Genomic DNA, 22,259 nt, shown 5'->3' with positions numbered 1-22,259 from the left:
CTGATATCATGTTGATTTTCTAGTGCAATCAAGACTAACACAATTTTTCAAATTGATAACTACTTCCAATGATACAATTTGACTTCTTATAGCATTCCAATCATTAAGCAGTTACACATGAAAAGTTTCAACCATTCACTTTCTTCAATAGAACAGTACAGATCATAGTAAACAGTAAAACAAGAGATAAAAGACACCAGAAATTAGGCTAGTAGCCAGGGAAAAACCCACAAGGGGAAAACCCAACAATCATTCCTTAAGAGAGAGAATTCAGTTCATCAAAATGTACATCAGAATATTCCAAACAAGATTCCAATTTTCTGAACTCAATATTCCAAGTCAAACCAGTCAAAGGAGATAGACTACAGTCAATGCTGGTCAAAGTCAAGTCTGTAACAAAAGGGCCGAATTTTGGCCTGAGGTAGCTATGAATAGGAGGTCTGAAATTCAGTCAAAACCTCAGTCAATGAACAAGTCAAAAGTTTCGGTCAAATCTCAGGGTTGACCTGTGGTCAACCTGTGGTCAATGAGCCCAGAACAGAAATGCAAATACGGTCAAACCAGTCAACTAACCTCAGAAGATTTCGGCCTCCTCAAACAGTCAAAGGCTTGGTCAAACAGAAGCAATAGATCTCAAGTCAATGCTAGTCAAACAGAAGATAATAGGGCTGGTCAACGCAGAAAAGAGTTTCTCCTTTTCTCCTTCGCACATGTGGATCCGACCTTTTGTTTCAGATCGATGTGATGGATGAGATGAGATGCCAGATGAAGTCCAATGAGCTTCTATTTATGTGTCTTAGGAGGAGGTTTTTGAACTTTGGGTCAAACCCATTCATCTTGTGGGGCCGACTTGTGCACTTTAGGCTGAATTGGGCAACATTCCAAATCACAATTTCTCCTTTGTTTTGCAAATGAAAATTCCAGCCATAGCTACCAATTTTCAACATGTTTGACATAATCTCTTCTATGATAAAGTACAACAAATCTTGCAAAATATGGCCTCTTGTACCCAATTACATCTAGATTTTGTACTTAAGCATCACAAATAAATTGAATGCCCTTATCTTTATTTTTTGCATTTCACCATTGATGTAAACAGCAGATGCAGTTGCTAGTGATGTTTTTAAAATTTCACTTATATTAGCTTTTCTGTAGATAGCCCAAACATTAAATGCAGATTCTTTGCAAATATAACAATTTTATTTGGTATAAGCCTAGCTGACACTTTTAAAGATAGGAGACGAAGTGATTAGTATCGCTGACAATCCTCCATGTTTTGATCATCTTTTCTGTTTTGGTGCCACAGTTGGGTCACGTGCCTGGGGAATTTCTTCGAAGGGGCTTGCTTTGGTATGCATCATGTTATAATGTTAAGGCTCTTGGTGCATGCATATTATTGAATTATATTTTCATAATGGTAAGCTATTTAGTGGAGTTTAAATAGCTGGCCGCTATTCTGTGTTTGTGTTGATTTCCTTTGTTCAAACGAAGCTTTGACAGATACCATTTGCTGACTTCTTCAATCATGATGGAAATTCGGAGGCTGTCTTACTGAGTGATGAGGATGAAGGGTTTTCAGAGGTGCACGATCATTGCCTTTGCATTTTCTTATTTTGCACTGGAGTATGTAAGCTTAATTTATTCAATCACAAAGGATATTGAAAATGCACTTGTGATCTTCCTTGATTCAATATGTAAAGTGCTATTATACCAAACACATGGATAATATATAATATACTGTAACAGCATTTCTGATTGAGCATGTCAGTAATAAAAACCATATAACAATACCAAGTCACGATTGTCATGACTCATAAGCATATCATCAATGTATTAGCTGGTCAAGCTGCTTACTAGAAAATATGTAAGGCACTGACATGAGGTTAGCCTATTGTTAAGGTCAAGGTCCCTGTTGTTTTCCATCAAAAAATACCCTCTACTATAAACCAGTGGACCACTGAACACCTGCTTTCAGAAGATGTCACAAGAAAAGTTCACTGGTGTTGGATGTAATATGACCAAGGATAGCATTCTGATCACATACTAGCGAAAGCCACTGATTCTGAATTCAGTATCCTGAAGTAAAATTTCCAAACATTTCTCAGATTACAGCCCACTTAATAGCTTTCTTAGGAGCACAAGTCTAAATTTTTTGTTTATGGCATATAATCAGAATGTAGTTTCTAATCCTAATACCTTCTATAAAAAACTTTGTACGTTTATTACATTAAAAGAAACCTAGGTTGTTTTTATCCTTTCTTGGCTGAGAATACATCAATGATTCGTAAAGTAGTACATATGGTAAGATTTTGATGTAGATGCATCACATATTGCATAATAGAATTCAGAATGGTGGATTTTAGTATCAAAAGTTCGGAGTTAAAGTGCCTTTTCTGCTATAATATCATTTGTTGGCTTTTTGTTTTAAAGTCTATTTGAGCCAAGGATATTGTATGTTGCAATTAGAAAACCATTCTTAATAACCCATTGAAGGTTATAATCTTTCTATATGGTCAGCTTTTATCTCAGCCACACACAGTAAATCATTCATGCAAGATGATGGAAGAGAATTCAAATTAGTAATAAGGAAAGAGATAAATAAATGGAGAAACACTTCTTTTCTATATTCTCTGTCAACTGCACTTTGCTTTCCTTATATAGAAGTTTAGGCTTTTGAAAAGGTATTTGTAAAGCTGAATGGCAAGTTATTCTATGGCATTTACTTAGGAGGGCCAAAAGGATGTATTGATAAACTTCTTGAGATCTTAGTCTGTCAGAATCTCATTTACTAAAGTTTAATTCTCCTAGTTATGATTGCTATTGCAGGTTATTGCTGATAGAGACTATGCTTTAGGTGAGCAGGTACCGCTAGTTCAAAAACACCTTTACCTTTTGACTTTTTTCTCTTGTAATTGTCAGTCAGTGCGTCTCTGATATTGGCTATATTGAGTGTTTTAATTCCTTCCAATGCCATCCAAAAGCATCATAGTTGGTTTTTACCTTGCATGATCTGTTAGTACCTAAGTTGCCAGGAAATAGAAATGGATACAGATCCACTAGATTTTTTAAAAGATAGTATCATGATATGGTGGGGAAATGCCACATACAATAAATACAAAAATATTTTTTTAACGAGTAAAAACCTGATGCATCATACTTTATACAAATAAAAATAACTGTAAATACAGCATTGAGTGTCTCCTCAATGATCATTCTATTGATATTGATACGATGATGTAGAGTAGGTCTAACAACTTGTCCAAAAATGGTTCTACATTCTCACTGTTTGAATACTTCAACTTTACGTTATGATCAAAATGTCATCTTCCTTGAAACTTGCCTTAAAATCTAAAAATTCCCATTTAGTTACAATGGTAAATGAATAGTATACACTGTTTGAGATCATGCTGTAGTTTATGTATCATATTGTTCTAAGAGGACTCTTCACCTAGAGTTGGATGGGATTGATCTACTTAAATTATTAATAGTGCAGCCATCCTTGTATATACTATATATTATTATCTATTGCATTTTCTCAATGCTTTACTGTTAGCATTATCAAAAATTGAAAATTAAAATTTTGATGTCTAAGACCTTTCTCACTAGCATTATCATGTGGTATACAACTTGTAGGTAATTAATAACTTGTACAACTATACATCATACAAATTACTAATAGGTAATCTAACTAAAAATCTAAATAGAGTATCTGCTTTTGAGGGATTCAAACAGGTGGAAAATATCCTTAAAAAAGTAAAAAAAAAAAACCAAAATTCTAATGTCATTTGTTTGGGATTCGACATGTGAGAGCTAGCTGGCATAGGATCCGTTTCAGTAGGATGGGATCTATTTCCGGGTTCGAAGGATCCGTTTACGTGGTCGTCCTACGTAGATCTGGGTGGATCCATATCTGTATCTATATCCAAAACACGGATTCGTGGATCTAGAATGAAGATCCCATGGATACGGTAACGCAGGTTAGTACTGATTTTCATGAGTTTGAATTTTAATGTACCAAGGCATGAAATTATATCACAATACTCATTTAACCCTAATTTGGTGCCACTTCTTTTGAATCTCCCAACCTCAGTTGTAAAATGGAATTAAGTGTTTTATGTATCTTGATCCTTTCCTAATAAAGTAGTGTAAAGTAAATTTATTAATGTCCAACTAATGACCACAAAATTAGGTCAATGAAACTGAAGAAGAGTACAATCAACATGACTACAATCTGGGAGTGCAATCACATCTCCTAAAAAAATGCTAAAAATAACATATAGAGAGAAAGAAACCAGTGGAAGTACTACCACGACACGTATATAAGAGACCATGGTATAATACAAAATACTCAATAGTTTGCAGCACAATATAAAATAGTAATGGCCTGTTGAAAAGGAATGAGTGAGTGAGATGGTAAGGTCTAGCAATGGAGCTAGAGATGTTAGGGGCTCTCGAGTCTAATGACCGATGGCAAGGGAGGCAAAATGGGTACAGGTTTGTTGTCGAAGTTCCCTTGGGCCAGCATTATGTTTCCTCTTCAAGTCATTTCTAATTGGAAAAAGTCTTAATCCACAAACACAATCTTGAGGTAAGCCCAAGAGAAGTACCACTATCACTTCAGTACAATTCTCCTCTTGTGTTTGGCAAGCTCTGTTAAGGCTAAGGGCGATATCTTGTAATGTCCCTTCCCAAATTAAATTGTTACAGGTTTATCTATTCTACAATTTTGACAATTTTGGAGGCCATGGGACCCATGTGATTTTTGGAAAGGACTTAGGAAGGAAAAAGGGGCCGAAATGTTTTGTTGGCATAGCGTGGGGGCCACCCACATGAGGAAATACACACCACGTTAGAGAGAAGTTCGAATGACTAAGGAGGGAAAGTCAAATTGCTAGTTGGAGGGGGCCCACATGGGAAAAGAGGCCCACAAATTATAAATAGAGGAGGCTCAACCTCATTTGGCATCTTTTGACATATTTAACTCAACCTTAGTTGCTCCAGCTGCTTAGCCGGGTCACCCGCTGTTCAGAACGAGTTCTCCAAGCGAAGAACTCACCCTCTCTCCGGTGGACCACGAGTGCCACCCTAGTGAGGCTTCCTTCTATCATTCCGGCAGATTGCAGGTGGATATTCAGAGCCCCCAACTCAGTCATCATTCTGTTAGTGCGTACTCCAGAAGGACTCCATGGTGGAATACACAGTAGATATTTCAGTGGCCTTTCGGGGAGCAATTGTTGGAGGAGTTTTGGAGAAGGAAGTACAAGGGAAGACTAGCCTTTAGGAGGATTTGGGAGATGGAGATTTTTGTTTGGGAGCAGCGTGATTGCCAACACTCAGGGCTAGCGTAGGAATTCATCATTGGGCACACGTGGGAATTCGTGGGTCAGTTGTGGAGCGAGCATTTGCCAGGAGAGATAAGGGGAAGTTCGAGGAAGATTATCTCAGCCATTTTGGTGTGTTTTGGAGGGCTTATTCTGGAGTTACAGGAAGGCCGTACATTTTAGCAGTTGGAGGAGGGGGTGGCTCTTGTGAGGCCGAATTTTCAGTGTCAAAACTAGGCCAAACCCTTTCTGGGTTTTGGTTGAGGAGCTTGGGCCTAAATTTGTAGAATTTTCTATGCAGATCTGAGGGGTCAAACACGGGTCCCAACTCAACCAGCAGCTAGAGGAGCTAGGGGGAATTTGGGCCAAAATTCGGAGATCAACATTTGGCCAATTCCTTTGTGGGTTATTCTGGGTATTTGGTGGAGAGGATCGGGTTAATTTCCCGGAATTTATTGAGCACCAGAGGTTGGGGTTCCAACAACATCTTTGAGCAGACAACACTGTTTCACCAGGGCAGCATAGGGCATCTTTGCAACAGTTATTTGTGCCATTTGGGCTTGACATATTACCACCTGGGCTTGATCACGCTTGCCATTGAGGCAAGCCCAAGTGCACCACTTCCACATTATTTTACTTTTCTCCCAGATTATAATAAAATGGCTCAGCTGTTGGTTATTCCTGGACTTTTTATGGGTGTGCATTGAATGTTTCAATTTTATGGTGTTGGTTTTATTGTTTGCTTTGCATAGCACTATTTTTCCTAGCTTGGAACATTACATATCCCTAAATGTTGGAAGATTAGATGAACCAAGTCTAGAAATAATATATTAATGAGAGTCTTTGACCTAGGACGTAAATATGATTTATGATGAAATATTACCGATGAGCTAAACACAAATAAAGATAAAACTTGTAAAGTAAAGAGGATTTAACACATGGAAGATGTGATGACATGATACTTCATACAAGTAAATCCAATGTTAGGAAACTAAAGTGTTCACTATTTAGATCCAATTAAAGATAAAAATTTACATGCGGATTTGAATCTATAATTCAAATTTGGTTTATGATATTTTTGAAGGTAATTTCTGTTGAAATTCTAGTGTTGCAATGACTAGAATAGTTTTTCACAATTGATAACTACTTCTATTGATGCAAATTGTTCCTTCTTTATACTTTAGTCAACAAGTAGCTATACATGAAAAACTTCAACCAATAATTCTTTAGCAAGAGCAGTAAATAAATATCACAATAAACAGTGAACAATAAACTATAAGCAAGAGACAAGAGACACCAAGATTAGGCTCATAGCCAGGGAAAAATCCACAAGGGGAAAACCCAAAAATTCTTTCCTTATGAGAGAGAGATTCTGTCTATCAATAGTACATCAACAAATCCAAAATAGTCAACAATGAAATGCCCAATCACAGTTTTCTCATAGGAGGAGAGAAATTCCACTTCTATTCAATGAGAAAGGCCAAAATTTAGGCATGTACTCACTTTTATAGGAGGCCAAAATTCTCGATGTAGATACCACAGAAGATGCCAACGAACTGCATGAATTCGGCTCAAGATTACAAGCAGAACCCTTCGTCAACTTTAGGTGGATGTCACATCAAGAGATCGAACTTCCAATTAGGTTCTTCTGTCTTTTTCAAGCTTAAAGGATGAATAAAATAGATGCTAAAAGGGTGCCGAAATATTCCAAGTCAAGAGTAGTCAATAAAGGAGTCAACACAACTAAAATGATACCTTTATCTGCCCTTCACACGAGTGAACAAGCCTTATGATTGCAGACCGAATTGTGTTGTGATAGTGGATGAAAATGAGTGGCAGTGCACTCATATAAATATGTGTCATGTGAGGGTTAGTTAGCCCTAATGGGGTCTGTTGGCCACACTTTGTTAATAGTCCAAGAAGCAGGGTACAAGTCAGTGAATAGTTTTTATTTTGAAGATCGATGTCATCATTCAGCATCAATTTTGTCATCGCCCAAATTTTGCAAGTTTATTGTAAATGATGCTAGTATGATCGTTTAATTATGTAACAACACCTAGGTAAGCCTCTGATTTTGGCAAAGAATTTCATCCTAGGAAGTTTTTTAACCTCACCGAATTATGTGTGTTTCTAAACACAGATAATCGACAAAGTTTTTCTTCTAGGTTAAACCCCAAAGCTGGGTGGAATTTGTTGACAAGGTCTTAGGTGAGTCCTAGTGTTATATCGAGTCTTTTGTAAAAGTGTGTTTGGGAATAATTTAAGCACATTTGGCTAAATTATTTTATTACAAACACACTTGGTCTATATTAGATCATATTGTGTCACAAAATTGGGTAAATTATTAAGGGTCTATATCTAAAGATGTTTTCCCTTTTCAAGGGTTGAATTAATTGTAATCTCTTGATGTAAAATATTTTTGTGCATGGTCCCTCATATTTAAACAACATAGCTAAAATATTTGAGGGTGGAAAATATTATTGATCACCTCTAGTGTCAATTAATTATTTTTTCTGGCTAAATTAAATTAAAATCCTAAGCCAAAAAATTAATTAATTTTGAGCCAAAAAATAATTATAGAGAAAATAAAATTCTCTCCTAGTGGAAAAACGAATTTTGGAGAAAGTGGTCATTCACAAGGAAGAATTAAATTGACAAACCCAACTCCAAGGCAGAAAAATCACAAGAAATTCTTTGGGGCCATAACAAAGTCCAGTTAGTTGAAGAAAATTCAGTGTGTCCAAAAGAAATCAACTTTTCAAGATCCTTAATCAGGGAAAAAATCAAATTTTTAACAAAAAATGAGCTTATGAACCAAGATGATTAAGTCAAAAATGATTTTTTGAGGAGAAAAGGTCAAAATAATATTTTTTGGACTAGGAAAAAAGGGAATTGTTATGGAATTCGAATTTTTTCATCAAGATCAAGGGACGAGATTTATTTTTGGCATGGATGAAACACCAAGTAGCTGTTATTTTCTAGGATCAAGTCAAAAATGTGCGACTTCTTGGACGTAGCCGTTTTCCACTTGTAGGGGGATCTAGATCTCTCTATTTTCTATATGAGGAAGCTATTTGATCCTCATTTGACACCGAAATTTTGTAAAGAAGCTTTGAGTCAAGCTTTGCTGGTTGTAATACTTTTTTGATCAATAAAGCAAAAAGTCTTTGGGGTTTACTCTTAATGATGTTCCTCTTTAATTTGTGGTAATGTTTTTAGGATCATGTGCTTAATATTCTACTGAATAAATTTTATAAATTATTATTTATTTAGCCATTTGTTGGATCAACTATTTACACAAGGTATCTTGTATTAGCTGATGGGTTTTAGAGAAACATTTTAATTTGATTTATCTAGCAGGTATCTCTAGATTTTGAAGGTTATTATGTAATCTATTTCTCTATGGATCTAATAATTTGATTTTAAGTGTGTAGAGATTTTAGGTATTTAGATCTTGGGCATGAGGGGACATCTTCGACTAGACCAACGCACTCTCAAGTCAAGAAAAACTTAAGAGCCTATCTGATTAAATTTCATGGCTTACCTAACGATTTGATTTGTAGATATTTTGGCTATTTCTCACCATAAAAACTTATTTCCTTCATCTATTTAAATTTATTTGTGCATTAAAGAATATATCTGCTCTTAAGAGCCACATTTCATTGTGAATATTGTAGATTATTCTTGTAAATAATTTTTTGTTGTTGTTGTAAAAGTAACGATTATATTTCTATGAACAAAACTAGATTCCGGCCAGAACCAATAATTCAGAAGCAACATTAAGTTCATATCCCTACAAAATTGCTTTGGCCATAGGTAGAAGAAATTCAGGGATTTCTTGTGTATTTCTTCTACTACATTGTACTTATATAATCGCTGAAAGATCCCATTAAACATTACATACTTGCATTGCATTAAAAACAAAATAGGTTAACTAACTAATCTGCATCATCTTGCGCCTGCTGTCCAGCTTCATCCATCTCTGGTGCCTCGACTTCTGCTGACAGACTTGCATCCTCCAGTTCCAGTTGCGCAACCAATTGTTGGGCAAGAGCATCTTGAGCGCCACTTCCATGTTCGATATTTCCAAACTCCCCAAGCCCAAACGCCTCCTTCAAGACAGAGATGACCTCTATTTCGATCCAGGTTCTCCATTTTTGTTGTTATGAATTTCGAGGCAGCCTGCACAATTTCCATATCCTTTCTCAAACTTTCTAACTGGCTCATCACAAATGAGAAATGGGTCCTAGCTTCAAAGATGATTTGCCCTCCCAATCGCGATATCATTTGCTCTATTTCACACCTGAACGCCCCTGAAGAGTTCTCAGATGAGCCTCCAGCATCGTTTCCAGACAGGGAAGCCATTTCTTTGTCTCTGGTAGGGTGTGAATCTAACCATATAGCAAAGGCCCTGGCCAACCATCTCCTTATAGCCGAGATCAACTCCAAGTTGACAGTACCGAGGGTCGCTTCAGAATCAATGACTCTTGTTAATGCTCCTCTTGCAAACAATTTCCTTTCCATAGCTTCCTTCTCCAAGAAAAATTCCCACACAATTGATCGACGATAATCCACCTCGAATTCTGCATGTATAGGTTCTTCCCATTCCCATCACATTAAATCTTGGCCGCTTGCCTTCCAACTGTCTGAGCTCCGGTCAAGTTTAAGCATAATTATCCACCTAGGGGATGATATATCAGCCCTGTCCCCGTGCCTTCCTTCGTGTATCATCTGATCCAAGTAGTTAATACAACAATTATTCCTTTTGACATTTGTTTCACCCTTCTCTAAGCCGTTCCTGCAAATCCAGAAGATACATTTAATTCGGGTCATGGAACATGACATTTGGTTGGGGGGCCTTCATCCACCTTCATATCGCCTTGCTCTAGGGTGACTGCCTTATTGGCTTGTTCATCCGCCACTTTGTTAAGTTCCCTTTTTATATGGAAGAATTCTATAAATTCGAATTTGTCCAACATTAGTATTATTCTTTGCATGGTTGGGCTTAGATCAAAATCTTGATGTTTGGATCACTTGATACATTTTCAAATAGTTATTAGGGAGTCACCAAAAACTGACAAATGGGTGATGCCATTGTCTAGAGCCAGTCTTAATTCTTGCCATAAGCCAAGTTCTTCCGCTCAATTATTTGTGGCTACTCCTAGACCCCAAGCATACTTTTCCCAGATTTTTTTCATCAGGGCATAGAATTACCCTCCCGCTCCCACCTGCCTCACTTGTAAATAGTTTTTATCTAACTATTATTTTCCTTTTTCTTGTATATAGTTGTTGGGTTTTTTGTTGTTTTTTTTTTTGCAAATTTGAAAGAGGCAAGTAAAGGAGAGGGCTTTAGCCCTTACCTAACTCTTACAACTAGGGTTTGAAGGCCAAAATTACACATTTCTAAGGGCTGCAAACTATCTAAGGCTGATTTAGCCTCATCTATCACTATTGCAAATTTGTGTGGGACAAAAAATTCATTAAAGACTTTTTTGAGGCAGCTGCAAGCCTGTTTAGGCATAGATCTAACCCTATTTCAGTTTACAAATACTGATCTTTTGTTTTGAAGGGATCTCCAAGGGTTTTGAAAACAGATTTGACCTCTTGTGGCCCAGATCTACTATTTTGGAGCCTTCATCCTTGAACGTTTATTATAAATTGGAGGCCACAAGCCCTAATAGGGCCTACTCGACTACAAATTTGCATTTTTCACAAGGTTTTCACATCTAAACATTCTACAAATAATTTTTTGCTTTGGATTAAGTGTTGTAGTGGTTACAAATTAATTTTGGGAGCCTCAGTCTCTCACACTCCTAGCCACTGCTTCTGTCACTCTGGCACTCCTCTGCATCAATTGACCCGATCCATCCTGCTACTTTTGATCTGGGCTCCTGTAGCAAGGAATTGATCTGATAGGTGGGCTCCTCAAGGAATCTGTCCATCTGCAATCTTTTGGAACTACAACTCTAAATCACCCCACCTCCCTCTTGGAGATGCTTGGGCTATCATGGCGAACTCCTCCTCCTCGATATTCACGGCTACAACCTTCAGATCATGCTTCTCAACTTTGTCCTCCTTCCTGAAAGGACACTGTGTTGCGTAGTGATCGAATTCACCACATTTGAAGCATTTGATCTTCGAAAGCTCTGATACCATGTGAAAATTTGGATGCCCAAATTCCTACTGTAGAAATTGATTACGTTTCTCCTATTTGTTAATTACTAAACCAAATTATTTCCTGTTTCCTATAGTAACAATGAAACAAATACACTATAGCCTTCACCATTTAAAATAAAATACGGAAACAAGAAATTGAATAAGAAAAAAATACAACACATCTACACAGTTATTTATGGACAATTATCCTAGGAAAAAACCAATGTAGGAAAACCGGTGTAGCAACTCTGAGGGTTTTATTATTATGCAGTAGTAATTTCTGAATACAATCTCTGGATGCCTTCCCGACAATCCAGTTACAGAGAATATCACTGACACAGAGATAAGTGAGGTTACTTCACACTATCACTGGAAATCCTAGCTGATCCAACCACTGAGTGAATTTCCCTTGGCTGCCTTTGCGCAGTCACTACGTCAGCCTAGCGTCACACCCTTTGGGAATGCGTCCGGATGATCGATTTGTCTTTGATAGTCTAACTTATGCTCTCTCGGTCTCACACCCCAGCTTCCAGCTACGAAAATCGATCTCCTCAGCAAATTTTCAGACTTCCTCCAGGCTCTGTGCTGCCTCTGCGTCAGCCTAAACTAGCTCTGCATCAGCTTCTTTGGCTTTGCGCTGCCTCTGCTTGATCTCTCTCTCTCTTCTTTGTTGAGTATTCTCCGATCAAGAATGATTTCCCTTCAGATACTATCCCTGCCCCTCATTGCAAAAGATCACTATCGAAAATCTCTCCGGCAGCTGCTTTGCTTCAGAAAATCGAACTTCTGATCTCCTCTCTGTGTGTTCTCCAAGTGCCCCTCAAGCCTCTTCTTATATCTCTCCGTTGGACAACCAACGACCCAAATTAACTTCTAATCCATGGATTATATTATTTTGGCTTGATCGTCGTCTTCTTCTAGAAGTTACACCCACAGTTTAGATCAATACCCATTAATTATTTTAATTTCCTAAGTTTAGACTTAGGGTCCCATTAAAAATAATTAATTATTTTAATAAAACTGTCTCTGGGTGGAATTTCCCAAAACGATTTGTAGGTATTGGAGAATGCATGTGTCTAAGCCTCCCTGCAAATTTTGAGACTTAGAGCACATCCAGTGCTACCAGAAATCAACAAAGTTGTGAAGTAGTTGGCTCCAACTCGCAGGATTGGTTGATCAGGTGTAGGTGACAACATGATGATAGGTCAAGACACCTTGAGATCTAGTACCAAGACATGGTATTGGAAGAGAGCAATATGGCTCTAGTATTATCAAGCAGATTGTTCTTGGACAAACTTGAAGTGATTGAGCATTTCTCTCTCAGCAGGAGGGAGTGATGAGACAATAACATCAAGCACAGTCATTCTCCCTAGGTCAGTTTGACCAAGCTTAAGGAAAATGGTCCATAGTATTGGTAGCATCATGGGCAGTCATTCTTTCTGTGTCAAGTATATTGACTAGATTCGGAAGAATGGTCCGACAGAGGATAATCATTCTTCCTGTGTCAAGTATGTTGACCGAAATTAGGAAGAATGGTCCTAGAGGCCTAGGATCTCTAAGTTGAGTGGGCTTCTTTCAACGTCAAGCTCAAATTACTCTCCAGTTGTGAAACGTCCACGAACTGCAGCTATTGGAAATTTATCTCCTAACTTATGCACTTTATTTGTCTTCTATTAATTATTAACGCCAAATAATGATAAACTCACACTGCAATTCTTCACAAATAAGAATACGCTGCAGAATATCAAGGTTGCAAGTTCATGAGATCATTGTCATTACAGAGATGTCATGCAAAGAGCAAGACAATATTCCATTACAGTGAGACTTTATCAAGAGCGAGACCAAATGCCATCAAGAGCAAGACCATTGGATTGTGTCATAGCAGTGAGTAGTCCTGTACATATGCAAAAGAGTAGTCATATATGTGAGAGACTGTAGCCATATACGAGAGAGTGTAGTCCTATAGCCTTTGATATAATCCTTGCGAAAAATGCTGAGAGGAGACATATCCGAAAATCTCAGAACCTTATGAATTAGACGAGATTCTTTTGGTGATCAACTCAATGGTCTATATATAGTTATTTCCCAATCCGAATAGGTGCCTGTTGGGATAGGCCGACATTAGGCCGAATTAGACAATATGGAGGGAAATAATTGAATTCAAAATTTTACTCAAAGAAATAATATTGAGAGTATTTCCAAATGCTTGCCCAATAATAATATTTCATTTTAGTCCAATTGAATTTTCCTTATTACCAATAGAAATCTTCTTTTGGGGCTCAAGGGTTTACTCTTTGGGAATTAGGGTTTCCCTTTGGGGAAATTTGTCCCGACACTGCCCAATTTTAACATACACTGGCACCATTACTTCGCCATTTGGCAACCAATTTGGTCGCAATCCTGTGAAAAGCAATTTGTATCTATGGCATACGAATCTAAGGCACATGCTTCTAGTTAATGTGAGTTTTCTATGGCACCTTCAGTTTGTAATGGTATGAGTTTCTTGTGGCAGATCCTGAGGCACTGACCTGAGCTCTGAAGCAGTTTTGTGAACAATATTATGGACAGATGGAGGGATGACTTGGCACTTCGTTTACTGGTTGATTTAACTTGGATTTCTCTTGTTGACTAAAGATTCTATAAAGAAAGGATTACTGGGTTTTCCCCTTGTGGGTTTTTCCTTGGCCTCTAGCCTAATTTCTGGTGTTTCTTCTCTTTTTGTGCATTGTACTTGTGTAATTGCTTGATGAATTATAAGAAAGGATAAAAAAACTCTAAACATATTCACAAGTAATTATCATGATCAGAAATTCATCACTCTAATTAAATTTCCAACAAATTGTTCAAACAGAGATTCCTAACTTTGATGATGAAGGAAGACTTATTTTAGAACAAGAAGGAATTCTTGCAACTAACAAAAAATATCACATTCCAGAGCAATCAAAGAATACCTTGTCAAATAGAAAAAACTTCCAAAAGAAGATCCATCATGGCAAATGTCGCCAACAATGTCTCTCATTACCCTTGCTTTGAGGACAAAGCAATTTTTAAAGGGGTTGGCAATGTTATAAACATAATAAATAATAATAAATTAATTGATTAAAATGAATCGTCAAGGGGCACGTATCCTTTCACCTTGTGACCATTCAATTCTGTATAAATGCTATATAGCAAACCATCACGAGGGTTATTGTACCACCAATTCATATTCTTATTCAATAGTAATAAATATCATTTGCAAGTATTTTTCTTGTTACATTATACCTATTTGTAACTAACAAGCAATGGGATTTGCATTGTTGTATTTTTGAAAATAATATATATATATATATATTTCTAAGATATAATGGCATTTTATCTTGCCTCTATGTGTATGCTAATGTACAAGATATGAAGATAACGTGGAGGGGCATTTTGATGATGATGGTGTTATCATTTTCAATTTTTATTTCTAGCTAGAGATGTTAAGCACCATAAACTTGGTTATATGATCATGAATGACTTGAGGATATGTAAAGTGTTATCCCATTAAATGGGTAGGCATCTCGTGAATCAAAATTTAGCTTTATTTGCTGCTATATGTTTGATCTAAGAAGCATGCAATGGGAATTTGTTGTTATCTCATAGAGTAATTGAAAATGGCATTCAAAAGTTTCCAAGGCCTTTGTTTTTTATTTTGTTGTTGGTTTAGATTTCTTGATGTTAGTTGATGTGGAATTTGTGCTTATCAAGTATAAATAATGCAGGTCTCAATTAGCTACGGAAAATTTTCCAATGCTACTTTATTACTTGACTTTGGTTTCACACTTCCATGTAATCCACATGACCAGGTTAGCTATGTTTCTACTTGACTTGACTTTGTTTTACATCTTCTAAAAATTCATTTTAGAAGGGAACCCTCGAGGAATTTATAGGAAATAGCTAAGCTTGATTAGATATGATTCACTTTATGGACATCGGTAGGCATTGTGAGTATTGTTTTCTCATGAATTGTACTTTATTTACACCATAGTAAAGCATAGGCATGATTTAGCTTGCATTGTGATTATAAATGATCAAACTCAGGATTTATTTATGCCATTGTCATTAAGGTTTAACTTTAACTAATTCTTTTTTTTTCTTCTGAAAATACATCTTATATTCATAAAAAATTATTTATTAACTGTAAAGTAAAATAAGGTGTTGTATATAAAATGAATATCACAACCTTTTCAGTAACGTGACTAGAACAAAAATAAATTCAGAATAACTGAGGGGCTCTAAAGATTGAGCATCCTTGATCAACAGGGCACTTTTGGGTAGGAGTTGATGGTGTGCCTCATCACACCACATAGTAAGGAGCTAATGGCGTGCCTTATTGCGCCAAAAAGTACAAAAAGTAAAGAGTGAACTAACCTTATGCTAAAAAATAGACTGTTATGAATGTAAATTATTAATAAGAAATAGTTAACAGTGATTAATATACTAAAGAGGCATGTCTCATAAGGACATGACTGTTAATGAAGGGGCACCTGCCTAGTATATAAGCGGGCCCTCATTTGTAACAATTCCATCATCCCATAAGGTGCCCCTTATATACCTAGGCAGGTGCCCCTTCATGAACGGTCATGTCCTTATGAGACATGCCTCTTCAGTATATTAATCACTGTTAACTATGAGATGATGGAATTGTTACAAATGAGGGCCTGCTTGTATACCTAGGCAGGTGCCCCTTCATGAACGGTCATGTCCATGCCTCTTCAGTATAGTCATCACTGTTAACTATTTATTATTAATAATTTACATTCATAACATAGACTTACACCTGATCTAGACCCTCAAGCACTGGTAGATTCTTGTGAAGGCAGAATGAACTAGAGACGACAATATTCAAACAAGGTAGCATGCTAATGGATTGTGTCTTGAAGAAAAAAAATGCAAATTGATCTTGCAAATACCTCCAACAACTTTGAGCAAATTGTCACCCTTAGAAGATGTGCTTTATTGTCTCCAAGCTATAATGAACAGGGAAAGGCTGTTAGAGAGTCCACCATGGGCCAAACGACCCTTGAACAGGATCACTTGATGCATTGCTAAACAAGCAAAAACTCTCAGCTAATGGGAAAGTTGAATTGACCATGCGCTATGAAGTCTGCAGACCCATCAGTCCTTTGTGTCAGATGACACTGATCTTGCTTTGAGGACTGAGGAAAGCGAATTTTGCTGATGCAATACTGAGTATAGTTCTTGGACTCATATTGTTGCAAAGGGAAACCAAAGGTCCATTCTCATTCCCTCTAAAAAGGCTTGGTCATCCTGTTCTTCATTTTGAAAATATCTATCTCTGGGATGAGCCCTCACATCTCCATGATTGATAAATGCTTGACGATAATCAATCCAGATTCCATACACTTGAGCCAGAGCACATGATTCCTTCTAGGCTCATTAAGCTGTATCCCATAGATATCCCTAGAAGAAAATTCCCTTCCAAGTTCCTGCTCAACCTATGAGCCTAGAAACAAGGCAGCATACACACATGCCTTGGTGCCAAAGGAAGGTCCCTCTCTCCACCATACATGGACAATAAATATCACAATAAATTCTGCACATGTTGTCAAAATTGAGCCCTACTAGAGAATTGGTAGGAAACATAATATACATGAGATCCTTGAAGATTGCACTCAACAACAGTTTAATTTGGCATGGAAAATACGAGATCCTTGTGATGCTAGGCATGGAATTTGTTTTGAAGTTTCTGCAGACACCATTTCCACATAGATACTGGAGACAGCCACAAGCCAAAAGGAATATCCAAATATCTAACAATCACCTTAGGTTGATTATATTCCATGCAGTTGGAATCCAATTTGGCAGAGAAACCATCCCAATCTACCAAAAATTTCTGTTTTGGTCACGAACCACAGCACTTGAAGTAGAGTCAAAAGTGTCCAAGCATGCAGGAACGTAATTAATTGAACCCTGGTCAACAATCACAGAGAGGAGGGAGTTATTTGCAAAATGGTTATCAACCATCTTTGAACCATTTGGGAAAAGGATGCCTCAAATCCGCCTCTTCTTTTTATTGCATGCTATGGGGGACCATTACATGCACAGTATTCAATACTAAATAGTTTAGAACAAAATCCCGTGCTTAGGTTGACATCTAATTTGTAGGCTCATTGATTGAGAAATTTACATATTAAAACACGATTTTTCAATGTTGCATGCCTACTCATTGTTTTGTTGGAGAAGAGCTTTTTTCTTGTTGTTGAGTCCATTAAATTAGTAGTTTTGTTGGAGTAGAGTTTAATTATTATTGTTGGGTAGATTAGATTACCATCTTTTATCAACTGGGAACATGTTTAAGAGTTACTACATTTTAATTGGTCTTTTCCTTTTGAATGTCATGCAATGCTTAGATGTTGATATAGTTCAATTTGGCCACTTTTGATATCTAGCTGAGAAATAAAACTTTGAATTCATTTTAGGTAGAGATTTGGATGGGCTTATCAAGAAGAGATTCATTGCGCAAATCTAAGCTAGAACTTCTACATTCAAACAATATGCCAACCTTATTGGATGTTAATGGTTATGACACTGCTGGAAATTCTTTTATCATCAAGTAAGTTACCATTGAATTTGTTTTCTTTGTAGAATGCTTTGTATCATTTTCTTAGCACCTTGATAAAGTATCTGTATCTTCTTGAATCTTGATATATTAACTAGTGTTAAAGTTTGAGAAGTAGTATTTCAAATATCAACTCAAAGGGAGAAATTTGATACAAAGTAAAACATATAGAGGGGAGAATGGTTTGTGATTGAATAACAAGTATGGTGGCGTGTTAGCCCACCCACCAAGGTTCGATTCTCTGAAGTCATTTTTCTAGTGGTTGGGGCCAAATGCAAGTTGCTTGGTGACTTTGATTGAATAGTATTCATTGTCATGGAACCTCAGCAGAATGTGAGCTTCTTCTTGTTAGAGAACGTGAGATCTGTCTGTTGTAGGCCCACTGTATGGAAGGTTGTGTTTCACCCTTTCAGGCATTGGGCATGCTTGTGAGAACAAGCCATTTGTAAGGAAGCATTCAGAAAAGAGAAAAGGCATCAGAGGGGGTTGCATACCTAACGTAAGAGATGTTTTGAAAGAGATAGAAGATGATGACAAGTTCTTTGAGGTTAGCAACTCAACAAATTAGATTCAATGCAGGACTGTTTCACATAATATAAATGAGAGATGATTCATATCCTACTTAAATGTAATACCTCACAAATCATCTTACACATTAATAATTAACAATTAACAATTAACAGTGAGAATCTTTTGAACAGTATTAAGTTTAGGAGGGATTTTGCAACTAGTTGGACATCATTAATGTGTTTTGTCGCAAAAACCCATCAATATAGGAAAGTGTAATTGATGATTGTCGGGGTAGTTTGAGGACTTATGCCATTCTTGGACCTTTCAAAACATGAAATTAAAAATCAACATTCCCATGTATCCATGAGAGAGAGAGAGAGAGAGCGAGAGAGAGAGAGCAGAATAATAGAATAGTTTTTTATTAAATGTCAACAGGGCCCACTGGTTTATATGGGACGACATGATGACATCTCATTGTGGCATTCCTATGCATTTTTTTTTAAAATGTCTTATGTTTGCAGAAAATATTTACAAAATTCTGATTCCTATAGAAAATTAAGAATGATGGAAAGAGAAAATGAAGAGTGTTGATTTGGGGTAGCATCAGATGTGCTCTAGCCACGAAATTTGGTGGAGACGTTGGGGCACATGAGATCTCCAATACCCAGAAAGGGTTTGGGTAGATTCTAAACAGTTCAGAAGATATTAAAATAATTAATATTTTTAATTTAATCCCTAAGTCTAAACTTAGGGAAAATAAAATATTAATGTGTATTAATATGAAATTGTGTTAGAATGGTCCAAAAGACATGGATCAAGCCATATCTAATCTTAGCTGTTGATTAGGGACTTAATCTCGGCCATTGATATGTCAATAGGAAAAGTATAAGAAGAGGCTTGAGGGCCATTTGGAGAGAACACCAGAGTGATCAGTCATCCTATTCTCTAGAGTGGGGTTTGCTATGAGAGAGAATTAGTGATCGGGAGATGTAGCTGAGGGGCATTTGAGTACAAAGAGACAGAGAGGCAGAGATAGTGTCGGGAGAGAAACGTAGTAGCCGGGGAGAGTGATGCAGAGCTAGCTAGGGCTTACGCAGGGCCACGCAAAGGTAGCCGGGAGCTGCGCAGAGCCTCAGAGAGGCTAGCGTTGCTGACGCAGAGGGCTAGAGCGCGGACACAAGGCCTCCTAAGGCTGATGCAGACCCATCCGGGGTGACGCAGGGCCAACGCTGGGCAGAGAGGGGCTGACGCAGTCCAGAGAGAGGCTGATGCTGGGGTTTCTGGGGTAGATTTGTGCTGAGTAGCTGTCGGAAGGTTTATCCGGGGTTTCAGCCAGGAGATTTGTCAAAAACTGAGAGGTATTACGACCAAGGAAATTCTCTGTTGGGTAGGCCAGTTTCGAAACCCAGATTGTACTCTGATATTGCTTAATAAGAAAACCCTTAGATAGCTGCACCTGTTTTCCCACATTGGGTTTTTCTGGGGACATTAGTCCAAAAATAATGGTGTCATATGGTGTGATTGTTTCTGTTTCCTTTAGTTGCTGATCTGTAATATGTTGAGCATGCACTAGTGTTTATTTTCAGTAATTACATTGTAAATAATTTGTTAAGTAAAATAACAAGTAGGCAAGAATAAATCAGATAAAGTGTATGGAGGGTTTCTAACTAAGTAAACTTAGAAACTTCAACAAAGAGAGGGGAAGAAAGAAGACATCCCAAAACATGTCCAAAATTTGAGTGTGCCCATTGAGGAGGGTCAGCTACTTTGGTTGAGTTTGCTCCTAACATCATGTCCTTTAAGTGTATCATCCATGATGGCCTTTTTGTAGTTTCCTCTATTTTTGCATCTCAAAACATTGCTTTCCTGTTGTTGTCCTCCAATGTAAACTGCTATCTGATGTGGCTGTATGCTTCACAATGGAGTATGAAGAATATGAAATGTTGGTCTGGTTCCATCAACCCTTTCCAACACACCTGGAACGCTCTACATTCCTACTCCTCCTGAGGTTCCTTCCATCTCCCTGTCTCATATATTAGCCCATGCAATCGTTAACTTAGTTTGGATACTATACATTTTTATCTGTATGGGATGTTTGTTTTCAAGTAGTCATACGTGACTTCACATGCTGGTTTGAACATATCTATGTAGCTTTTTTCTTTTTTTTTGTTCTGTGTTTTCCTTCCATTTGCCATTTTTGCAACAAGCTTGTAGGTATATTTTCTGCTCCTTTTCAACTAGTCTACAACTTTGTTCCACTACATTCCAGTGTTCCAACCATTTCTGCATTATAGCTACCATGTGATTTTTCTTCTGTTCACGACCTTTTTACTAATTTTATTGGCTATCATTTTGCTGTCTGTTTCCATTAATCTTTGCCTATATAGAATCAACCTCCTTATTAGTTGAAACACTGTTGGTTACAAACCTGTTTCAAGTTTCTGCTAGAGGGATTTTGTAAGGAGCAGTTGCCTTCATTCAAAGAAAGCGTGTTACCATGTGCTTCTGCACTCGCTATGGCATTTGGCATGTGTTTCTGCACTCTCTATTGTGTTATTCAAAGAAATCATGTTATGATGTGTTTCTGCACTCCATGGTTTGTTGCCACACAATCATGCAGGGGTCATAAGAGGGGTACCTCAGGGACAACGACTAGACCAAATGACAACAACGGGACAAAGATCGACTGTCACCTCAGTCAATGTCCCCTACTCTTTACAGACTTTCACCGATGGGAGGAGTCCCGGTATGAAGGAAATCTGTTAGGATATTCTGACACATAGGAAATAATCAAGTATAACTTGGTCTAGTGTATAGTCAGATAAAGTGTGTTTCTTTAGTATGTACTTTTTCTAACTTACAATCTGATGGTCACGATATGTTCTAGATATGAAGTGATCCAATGGTTCATTCTCTCCTCGGTATTACCGACACTTGATCCGTGGCTTAACACCTGATTGGTCCATGATCTCTATTTAAAGAGCATGGAGGGTTATTTGTTAGGTGACTGTTTATGAGAGAAGCTTATGTAAATTTTGTTTTTTTTTACATTAATAAATTGCCTGAAGTGGCCGCGTTGGCTTAGGTCGTGCATTGTTTCCCTCTTTGAGGGTTTTAACCACGTCAAGAATACTGGAGTACTGATCTGTGATCTGTTTGTGAGCAGTGTCCTTTGGTGTTCTATCTAAGGAACTTACCTTGTAAATTCCTACATGGTATTAGAACTATTCAAGGGCCGCATCCATTGGTGATCCAAATTTGAAGCCGCTACAACTGCATCCGACTGTCATTTCCTAGGTTTATTGTTTCTGACCGCTTTCGAACTGAGAGGACTGCTCTATTGTGTTAAGAGCATCTGTTCCAGTGAGAAACCCCTTTCGTTTCATGCGAAAAAGTTTCTGATAACCCTAGCTACGTCATTTTTAAGATCTGGAGGTATGTAGTCTTTATTTGCAGTTATAGTTATTTATCTTTTTGTTTATTTCGGTTTATAGTCCTCTATAATTTCTTTTATCACTGGATCTATACCTTTCATTTCTGTGTATGCTCTTTGCCCCGCGACTCTGTGCGATCTGAGCAAACCAGAAACAAAAAGAAAAGATTTGTCTCATGTGTATGCTCTTTTCTGTCGCGCCTTAGTTTGATCTTCGGAAAATCAGAAACAT

At 37.4% G+C, this 22,259-nt stretch overlaps 1 protein-coding gene across 3 annotated transcripts in view; it reads left to right on the top strand.

Annotated features, from left to right (window-relative positions):
- Positions 1-22,259, top strand: part of LOC149219166 (ribulose-1,5 bisphosphate carboxylase/oxygenase large subunit N-methyltransferase, chloroplastic-like) — a 318,086-nt gene that overhangs the window by 215,506 nt on the left and 80,321 nt on the right. For 2 of the 3 annotated variants that reach the window (XM_089384287.1, XM_089384289.1), the window contains exons 8-12: positions 1,307-1,350; positions 1,501-1,581; positions 2,827-2,862; positions 15,224-15,307; positions 17,945-18,078. In XM_089384287.1, coding sequence (XP_089240413.1) covers positions 1,307-1,350; positions 1,501-1,581; positions 2,827-2,862; positions 15,224-15,307; positions 17,945-18,078 — 379 coding nt within the window. The remainder of the gene's footprint in view (positions 1-1,306; positions 1,351-1,500; positions 1,582-2,826; positions 2,863-15,223; positions 15,308-17,944; positions 18,079-22,259) is intronic. The other variant, XM_089384288.1, reaches the window with a different exon arrangement.

This window comes from Pinus tabuliformis, chromosome Q (genome assembly GCF_031772625.1).
Source record: "Pinus tabuliformis cultivar Carrire ecotype Pingquan chromosome Q, CPIR1, whole genome shotgun sequence".
NCBI classification, from domain to species: Eukaryota; Viridiplantae; Streptophyta; class Pinopsida; order Pinales; family Pinaceae; genus Pinus; species Pinus tabuliformis.
The sequence above is the reverse complement of the archived record's forward strand: the minus strand, read 5'-3'. Positions and strand labels throughout refer to the sequence as shown.